A 10139-nucleotide genomic window follows, 5' to 3' on the forward strand; every position below is an offset into this window, starting at 1 on the left:
AACCACGCGGCTCAGCTGAACGGATCTTCTGCAGTGCTGGACGGGTAAGGCGCCCAGCCAGCGGGAATGATAAAACCATGAAGCAGGTTTGGGCTTGCCAGAAATTGAAGGGCATTCTGCTTAGACTTCGACATCTGTCCCTGGGAGTAACCCGAGAAAACAACTTAAGAACTCAGTAACCTGCACATACAACTATCACCCGGAGTTTACAGCGTTCTACCCCAGTATGCGACTGTCCAGCTGGTTAATTTGTGTATCTCCTGTAAACCATTTCAGGCAAACGGTGCTCGCTGATGCCCTCATAACACAGTAACTTCCCATATGCTTACTGCCATGTCAATGTGAAAAAAAGGGGATTTTCGCTTACAGAACCTGGTAAAAACAAGCAGTATTTCTGTTTTTAAGATGACCATTTTGGTAGGAGACCCTTATCGTGGTGCCAGTTTGTTTGCTGTCAGAATTCCTCTCTAGTGATGGAGAGTAATGGCTCTAGTGGTTTAAAAATGAGTAGGTGCCATGGCCCAAAATGCTTCAACTGAAGCAGAGAAACCGCAGTTTCTCGTTACCACTATCACCTTCCTAAGGGGGAGCATCGCAGTGCCCTTGGTTTCTTTGACCACAGCCCTTTCAGAAGAACGGCACTTTATTAACTCATCATGAACATGGTTTCCTGGAAAGAGTAGAAGGTAAAGGGACAACGGGGAGTGTTTTGCTTTGGATTAGTTGAGGGGGTTTGGGGGGAGCAGAGGGAGAGAATCTTTTGGTTTTAGGTTGGGTTTTGCATTTAAAGCAAGGCATCAATAGTGAGTGGAATTTGCAACAGCAATACTCAAAGAAATCATGGATATTCTGCCTTTTGGACCTGTCCCTGACACAGCTTCAGAGTTTTATTTTTTCAAAAGCTCTGCATGAATAACAAAAGATTTATTTTTAACATCAACAATATGCTCCTTTTTTGTTGCTTACATCTTTTAGATCTACCTGAATACTTTAATAACCCAAGAACTTGTGAGCAGACACTGACATTTTTCTTGCCAGGCACCTGTAATTTAGAGGAAAAGGCATTAAATTATCTCTGCTTAAGTGTCTGATACTTGTAAAATTACTGGCTTCATACACGGTGTAGTCACACTGCTCTAGATCTTCAGTCTAAGTTACGTTTTGAGGGACACGTGAAATAATGATAGCTGTGGCTTCCTGAGTAAAACGGATTTGAAGGGTACTGTTTCTAGAAAAGCACAGCTTTTGCAGAAGTTTATGTGCATTATCTGACTAGGACACGTCAGATCTGTGATGTACCTCTGGGTCTAACGTAGGTGATGAGTGTCACAGCCAATTTTGAGGGACATGTGGCTTCCTGAGTAGAACTGATTTGAAGGGTACTGTTTCTAGAAAAGCGCAGCTTTTGCAGAAGTTTATGTGCATTATCTGGTTTTGAGGGACACGTGAAATAATGATAGCTGTGGCTTCCTGAGTAAAACGGATTTGAAGGGTACTGTTTCTAGAAAAGCACAGCTTTTGCAGAAGTTTATGTGCATTATCTGACTAGGACACGTCAGTTCTGTGATGTACCTCTGGGTCTAACGTAGGTGATGAGTGTCACAGCCAACCACAGCAGAGACTTTGGGTATAAATACCTGAATACGTGGGAAGTTGGCATGGGGGAACTAAGTAGCAGAGAAAACGCCGGCAGAAGGTTTTTGCCTTCTTAATGAAATGCTGGCAGAACGTATTTCAAGACAGAGGTTTTTAACGATGCTGAAGAGACCTTTTCTATGGGTGCGTGCGCATGCTTCTGTCTTGATGCAGGTTGGCAGCTTGGCCTTCAGGAGCTTAGGGTAGCCTTTAAAGTTGTATCCGCTGTGGTGCAACAGTACCATGTACATCTGTATATATATTTTGTCTGATCCAGACACCAACCTCAGTTTCTCAAAATATACAATAAAAAAGTGCAGAATCACGGACATGAAATATTTTATCTAAAAGCAAATTGTTCAAAGTTAAAGTTTCTAATGTGGTCAGATAGGCACATAATTTCACAGGACAAAGAAATACCAAGGTGCTATGTAATCCTGCGTCGTGATAAAGCTGTTTACTGCGTGCATTGACATCAGTCACACTTTGCAGGAATATGCACCCTCTACCTGTCTTAGGAATTCAAAAATGTGTCTGGCTTCACAACTGGCACTTGAGTGTCTTTCAGTTAATACTAAATTTGCTGAAAAACGGCATTTCGTCTTGCAGGAGAAATTGAGGGAGAGCGCTTTCTCTCCAGTCACCCCCTAAGGCGTCAAATAGTATATCGATTGATGTCGAGGGTGTTACAACATGGAACAGTCCATGAATTTAACCTAGAAAAAAAAAAAGTTACTTTTCCCGTAGATGAGAAGGTACTAGTACAGGCTTCTCCCTTACGGCCAATCGCCTGCTCGTGAGTAAACGGCATGGGTGTTTGGCAAATTGAGATCAGTTTCCTCCTGACCAGAAGGGATTTGATCCATATTTCTAAGCGGTACAAGAGCTGCTAGCTTGATAGTTGTTCTGGGTGGCTCATTTCTCTACCAGAGCATCACAAAAACTTACTATAGGCCAGCGAGCTCCGTCTGTGCTTGAGGAAGGAGATAGTCTTTTCCAGGAGTGACGTAGCGGCAACTGCCAAGCAGCTTCTCCCTCTCACAACTCCGGGCAGAGTCCAGGCAGTCTTGCTTTCGTCCCCGTTATCTACTCTGTTGCATGCTGTAGAAATCATTAAATATTCACTGGGGCAAGGATTGGAGCCCAGCTGTCCCGGTTCCCCAGAGAACAGATTAATTACCAGGTTAGAGGGTGAATTTCTCTTTCTTCCACACACGCTGTCTCAATGACTAAGTAGTTTATCCAAGCTGGAACAGGTCCAGCAGGAGGAATCCCTGCCTCCCTTCACCTGGAAGGCTAGAGCGTTTCCCAGAGAGGCAAAAATCCAAGTTCAAATCCATTCTCGTCTAGTTCAAGTGACGATTTTAGCCCATTTACCCTTTATTCAGGAAAAGGATCACAGGCATCAGGTGTAATGTGTACTGAGATAGTTGTCTTCAAGTTACTTCTGTAGGTGCAGTACTTCTTCGCAGAAAATACTTGAACTGATTTCTCCAGCCTGCTGGCTAGAAATTCCCCTGGAAGGAGGTTAGCTGAGCTCCAGTCCCTGAACCAGGAAATACTAAGTGTTTATAATTACCTTTTAATCTAATTGTAGTCATTAGCATGGAGCATTTCCTGTAATGGACCATCCCTTTCTACGTGAAGTGTTACCACTTATGTTTTTCATTTTGGTCAGAAATAACTTTTAGGGTTTGGTTAGATGGTGGGATCTCCTCCAAACCTGGCATCTGCATTTGGCAGCCAGACCAAGGAATTAGTTGTTCAGGTTCAGGTCCTCTACTTTAAAACAAACTTGTGATGATTCCCCGTGTTCATACAGTGCAAAATTCGTTGAGTTGCCTGGCTCAACACGTGACCTATAAACCCACGTTATGATACAGGTTATCTGGATTATGGTGTTCAGCGCTGCACTATCTTTTCTCACCGTCTGATCCGCTTTTATCTCACAGCACCTCTTCTTTTAACGAACATTGGGGTTTATATCTTTCTGCACAGATAAAATGTGAATTCCATTAAACACACGATGCCAGAAGTCTTGAAGTCTGAAGTGTAGCACTGCTCTCTAAAGAACGGCCTTAGAAATACAGGCTGTTGGGTTTGAAAAAGGAGGGTACTACGTTCTGTTGAGAGCTGATAGCAGGTTTAATGGTGTGTTTACTTTTCCCATCCCAACAGAATCCTCGCCGAAGCCAAAAACTTCTCTTTCAATGCCACACTTGCTTTCAATGCTTATACTAACATCAAGGATCACACAGATGAAGCTGAGAGAGTCGCCAAGGAAGCCAAGGCTCTTGCAGATGAAGCTATGCAAGCGGTAAGAAAAATAAGTAAACTGGGAGGAAGGCTGAGCTCTTCTGTGGCTCTGTGCTACTCCTGATCTCAGATCCTTCCCATGCCAGCATACAACTTTATTTAGAGATCCCTGCCACCACAGATTCCTCTGCCGAGAACAGAAAGCTGTGCCCCTGTCAGGGCTACCCCTACCTTCAGACTACATCCCCGTTTGTTCCTAACTCCTGATTGTTGTTTTTCCTTCCCTTTTTGTTTACTGTTCTTCCTCTCTCTGTCTTCTGCCTTTCAGTCTCTGTCTGTGGCTCAAGCCAACAGCTTTGCCTCAGGAATGTAGGTCATTGAGTACTCAGTAAAGCTAGTTTCTATTTAACCAATGTTTTGCACACATCTAAAGAACTTCTGTACCTTAGTTAACTCTTCATCCTCTAGTTCCATGAAAATGCTCAGAGGCACTTCTCCGCACGTGGGATGAGCTGCGTGCACCTGGCAGAGTCCTGGAAGTGGAGAATTGGAGGAGGGAGGCGGAAAGTTTTGTTCATAGAGACCGTGCAGCTTCTTTTGTGAACTGTTTTCGCAGAGAAGTTTATTCATGCTATGAGGTGCTGCGTGCACAGTTTTTGAGGAAACAGAGAGAACTTTTAAAAACAGGATCCTAAGGTAAAGGCAGCTCTCCAGCCTGAGTCGCAACGAGGAACTTGGCTCCTTAATGCATATGCTGTGCGCAGAAAGCATTCTGAGCAGAGCCAGAATTATTCCGTTTTGTCAAATAGCCGAGGAGTTACTGCCTAATTTGTGGAAGCTGGTCAGGGAACATCAGAGAAACACTTCACAGACACACAGGAACACAAGAAAACGGCAGGATAATACGCAGTTGCCAGACTCTGTGTTTGACAGAGAGAAGTACAGATGAACAGAAGCAATTAACAGTTACTGCACTTGTGCTTGAATAAAGGCAGAGAGCTGGATTATGAGAATAGCAGAAGCAATCGCGTGCTGTAAAAGTCTGTGTTGAGGAGAGAGCGATCTAGCCACTGCACAAAATTTTTTAATATTTTTTGGCTGTTTACATTGTCAACTTCTATTTCAAGTAACACTAATTACCATATATCTCTCTTGATGAAGAAATTTCACCTTGCACATTAGTATGCACTCGCTCTCTGTAAATAGTTGCTTGTTTCCGTGGAACTCCTAATTACACGGCAGGAGTAAATACGGAGCTGTGGATGTATTTTTTCTCTTCTGTGGGGTTTCGATACAGATAGCTATCTATCTTCTGCTCCTTTGGTGACTCACAGTGCGGGAGGCAGGCAGCTGTTTGCAGGACTGGACAGGTAAAAAAGACACATGCAGCACTCAGGAAGCAAAGCAAGCAATTAGAGTATGGCTACAAGAGAGGATGTACAGACAGTGAACCGTGATTGCACCGTGGAGAGGAAGCGGGTAGGTAATTTGAAAGAGATGGAGGTGAAGATGGGCAATGTGATGTAAAGAGAGGCAAGGGAGTAGCAAGGAACAAGGCTAAGATGCTGTTAAGGTGAGATTTTAAGTATCTCAGTTGGATGTATTCGTTAGAGGGAGATTGGTTTTCGTTGTGCATCGTGTGTGTGTAGCAGGGGCCTTGGTGATAAAGAGGGAAGTGGAAGGAGTGCTGCCTTTTAAATGTAACTGGCTTGATGTAGGGGAATCGGTGCCTTACCATCAGATCGCTGCAGAACAAGGTCGCTTTTAACCAGTATTTGATAACTGATCGTGTGAGATTTGGGGACAGATTCAAAAAATAGGTTAATTGTGAAGCTCGGTCCCTATTTCACTGTTCTTTCTGGTTTTGTGCAAAGACTGTTGAGTGTTCAGTCATCCCAAGTGAAGCGCTTTAATGCTAACCAGGTAAATCAGGCTCCCTCTTTCTGCAGGCCCCAAGGAACTTGCCTTCAGCTGCACTTCAGCGTGAGAGCAGGAGTGCAGCATTCATGGATTTGAGCCTCCCCAGACTGAGAAGCCCCTAGAAACTGTGATCCCCTCCTTTCTCAGAAGGTGCTCTTTGGGACCTTGTCTAGAAGACAGGGGTCATGTCTTTCTCCTTCTTCTGAAAGATGGAGCCACATTCTCTTCTCTGTGAGAGCAGTGCTGGTGCCTGACTTCTGTAAAAGGCTCTGATCTCCCGATGCTAGCAGATACCGGAGAAAAGTGCTGGAGCTCACATGCGTCCCTGAGCTCAGCCTTTCCCGTTGAGCAGCTGGGGAAGGTTTCCCAACAGCAGTAAGCTGTGCATGACCTAGAGGTGACAGGGACAGGATTGAGTGTTAGGTTCCAACCTCTACATCACTGGATTGATTAATTTACAAGAACCTTAGTGATAATCTCAGAGAGTTTTTGAGTTTTGGTTTATAATGGAAAAACTATTTTGCTTCCAAATGAAGCTAATGTTGCTAGAAGATGAAATGGTGCTTAAAATCCATCACAATTACAGGAAGTCTGATAGACGACTGGAAAAAATGTATTAAAAATATGACAGAAAATTTCATCCTGAGCTCTTTATGGTGAGTTTTCTCTCCCTTTCAAAAGCGAAATAAATTTATCACAGATGAGAAATCTCTAGCATTCAAGCAGCTTCAGCATCCCGTTGCTTAGTCAAGGCAGTAACTGACTGAAGAGAAGGGGAGTTGTGTTAACAGATCCAGCTTGTGTCTCTCAGCTCAGAAACCTTCTTTTGCAATACATCTTGAAATGTGTGACTGTTATTCTTCGGCATCTTAGAGAGGGCTTATAGGCTAGTCACTGGAACCACAGGGGCTGTGTTAGGTGCTTAGGGTCCTGATTCCTTCTTTGCTTTTGACCTTCTTTGTGGTGGAACCCTAACAGTTGTGTTGGGTGTCCAGGCTTCTTTATGTGCCTGGGTAACGGCATAAAGCTGCCTAACTATCCTCCTGAGGATGTCCTGAGGTGCAAATCATTCATACCGTTTTGTTACTTCAGAATGGTCAACTATCTTCAGGCCTGGTAAAAATGAGAGGAGCCCTAACTCTTGCATAGGCAAAAAATTTCCAGAATGTAAGTGTATGTGAAAAGGATTTAATTTAAGAACAAGGCAGAAGTATTTTTAACTGATGGGAATTAGCATTTAGGTCTATAAAATACCTTGTACATATGGAAGTTCAAGTATGTGATCCTCAAAACTGTCCCAGTGGATTTATTACATCTATATGATGTATATATGTACGTGTATTCCTTCCATTGGAACTGCACCTCTGGATGTGACCAAAATCACCAACACTGGGCAGCATGGTGCCTACTTCATGTTTACATCCTTTCATGAAATCTCAGAAAAAATGCCTTTCTGCAAAGTCCCCAGCAATTCTCGGTCTGCCACGTGTTCAGGCCACGCGCTCTCGGGGGAGTCTTCATGTTGCTGTGACTGTGGCTTTGTTTCAATTTGAAGCATGTAGCACGTTCCCCTTTGCTGTGGGAAGTCAGTGATTCACAGAGTCAGCCCTGGGAGATCTGGAAGGATCTCCTCCATCCCAGAAGAGTGCCGTAACTCACCAGGCTAATTGGACAAACGTTTTTCTTTTGCTGTTAAGCTTTGTTAAAATTTTTGCTAACCCCATAGATCAGAAAAACCCCAGACCATTAAGGGTGATGTGTAGTTTCAGTGGCAGCATTTTGCGTGACATCGCGATAGCAGCACCTCTGCCCTGAACCACGACTGAGGTTGTGGTGTTTAGACACATAACGAGCTCCCACTTCTGCCGAAGGAGGGCCAGAGAGAGGAGGGTTGCCCAGGTTATGGATGCTCTGGAAGAGGTGGAATCAGAACAAATCGGATTCCCGAGACCTTCCAATTTTCCAGTTTAGCTCAGTTGGGGGTTGTTTGTGTTTTTACTTTTTTTCTTTTATTTATGCCAGGTGTCCTAATTCAGAAAATAGTATTAAAGACCCTTGGCTGTCAGTCTTACTAAATCACCATAAAGGGGATGGTCATGACCCAAGCTTGCCACAAACACACAAACTCACCTCGCACAAAGCCAGAAAATGTTTAGATTTTTCATTATTGACTTGATCATAACTCAATGAGCCACAGGAAAAGCTAGCAAAAAAAAAAAAAGTATGTTTTACATAAGCTGTCTTGGTTAATCCTCCCTTTCAGAATTATTTTAAAGTAAGTATAAAATAAAGCTTTTAATCAGTACAAGTGTATGTGTCTCTGAAGGGGCTTTTCTAGTATTAACGTTATACTGAAATCTTTCTGACTAATTGTCAGCAAATGCCTAATTACCATCCCTGATTTGGTGAACTTCTTGATTTTGTATTATAAATCTGGCCTCCCAACTTCATTTCATTGACTATAAACTGCTTTAGCAGCTAGTCAACCAAGCCTAGTCATTTAATAATAACAACAGCAATCTTTATTTTTTAAGTCTGCGGTCACAGATTGATCGTGCCCTGGGTTCTGTTGTTAATGGGAAAGGAAATATAAAAGTATTATCTGATTTGACAGGTGCATCTGCCACAAAATCTGGCCAAACATTCTTCCCTCAGGAGCAGTCTTGTGCTTAACTGGATAGTCATCTTTCTTTTTTTTTCCTGGTTTAATGTATTTTTCTTATTACCAGTGCTGCTTGTCTTATGTGATAAAGAAAACCTGTAAGAAACTGATTTTGTTCATCTTTCAAATGTGTGGTTTCTGTTGATGTTGAAAAGAATTTACGTACACACTTCATATTTCAGGTCAGCTTGGAAATATGTCAGTCATGTGGGTCTTACTTCTTAAAATCACTTAGCCTCTGATGCAAGCTCAGCACACATTTACATCCCCTGTGAATACAAGGAATCTTGAATAGCTCTGTCCCAGGGATATGGCAACATACGCCATGAGATATCCTGTAACAAAACCAATTGGCTCTGAATTATGAGAGTATCCAGAGCATTCCCTCAGATTTATAGGAGAAAAAGAAATGGGCAAGTCCATTATATGGTTTTTACGGTGATGTCGAAAACCAGCCAAGTCTTTGGTAGAATTCAGTAGTACGTGAAGTATCACCTCTGGGCTTGCTCATTATATAAATAATGAATAGCAATAATAACGGTGTCATTTAATTGACACACAGTTAATTTTTGAGTATATGTATTTGCCCTGGAAAATGAAAAGTAGCTGCTTCTTAATTACACACTAGTTACAAGGCTCTGACCCATGACTAATACAGAATGTTAGCTGGCTGTCAGGAGCATTCTCCAAGAAATGTGTTCAGTGTGATGTGTGACCTGAGTTCAGCCTCACAAACTGAATAGTAAGTGGTTCAGGGCCTCAGAGCATTTGCTACCAGCTGAAAATACTAATCTGATTGAGAAAAACCATTCTGCCTATCGATTGGCCTCTGTGCTAACGAGAGAGAGGGATGTTTTTCAAAAGGAAGATCTTTAAGCAGCATAATATGGTGAAGGATGGTTATTTAGTAATAAAGCACTTTCGGATGAACTGCAGTTTGCCCTTCTTTTTAAACTCTGCTTCTTTTATGTGATTTTTCCTTTACTGACCTAGCAATTACAACTCTCGATTTTAACGAGAAAGGGATGTCTGTTGTTGGTATTAGAATTTGGATCGGCAGATCCAGTCTGGCTTCTAAAGGGACTGTAACTGCTGTTAGAGAGAAGTACTTTATTGCATGGCAGAGCGCCCGTAGCTGGAGGGAGAATTAGTGTTTAAGTTGAAATATCTTTTTGTTTGTTTTGTAGATGGTTTGCTCCTAGAGTCAAACCTGTTTCTTTGACACAATAAACATTTTCTCCTCTTTGTTCAAGTTGTCACTGGTATTCCAGAGGAGAACTGGCTTCCTTGAAAAACAGAAGGACATTAGTTAGACAAATTGTCTCTTGTAGACCAAGGTAACAGCAAAGGGATATAACTCGAAGCACACTGGTGTTCTCTTAAAATGAAGATGGCTGTTCACTGAGATCATCTTCCTGCATCTTTTACGACTTCAGACTTCCCTGTATGTGTGACACTGCTTGTTTACCTGCAGACATCTTGTCCTGAAGGATCCCTGAAGGATGGTGCCAGGAGCTCTCTTCAGAAAAGCCTCAGGGTCCTTAATGAAGCCAAGAAGCTGGAAAACAATGTCAAAGGTATGTGCAGTACATGGCATTCAGGCCCGTTAAATACAAGAAAAACGTTGTGAGACTCCTCAGCTTCCAGTGTGAAGAAACCGTATCAG

At 42.7% G+C, this 10139-nt stretch overlaps 1 protein-coding gene across 1 annotated transcript in view; it reads left to right on the forward strand.

Moving 5' to 3' along the window:
* Positions 1-10139, forward strand: part of LAMA2 (laminin, alpha 2) — a gene marked incomplete at both ends in the record, with an annotated part of 120064 nt that overhangs the window by 56060 nt on the left and 53865 nt on the right. The window contains 2 exon segments of the mRNA XM_010137681.1: positions 3814-3952; positions 9948-10050. Of these exon segments, the coding sequence (XP_010135983.1) occupies positions 3814-3952; positions 9948-10050 (242 nt within the window).

Source organism: Buceros rhinoceros, unplaced genomic scaffold, assembly GCF_000710305.1.
Source record: "Buceros rhinoceros silvestris isolate BGI_N320 unplaced genomic scaffold, ASM71030v1 scaffold17866, whole genome shotgun sequence".
NCBI lineage: Eukaryota > Metazoa > Chordata > Aves > Bucerotiformes > Bucerotidae > Buceros > Buceros rhinoceros.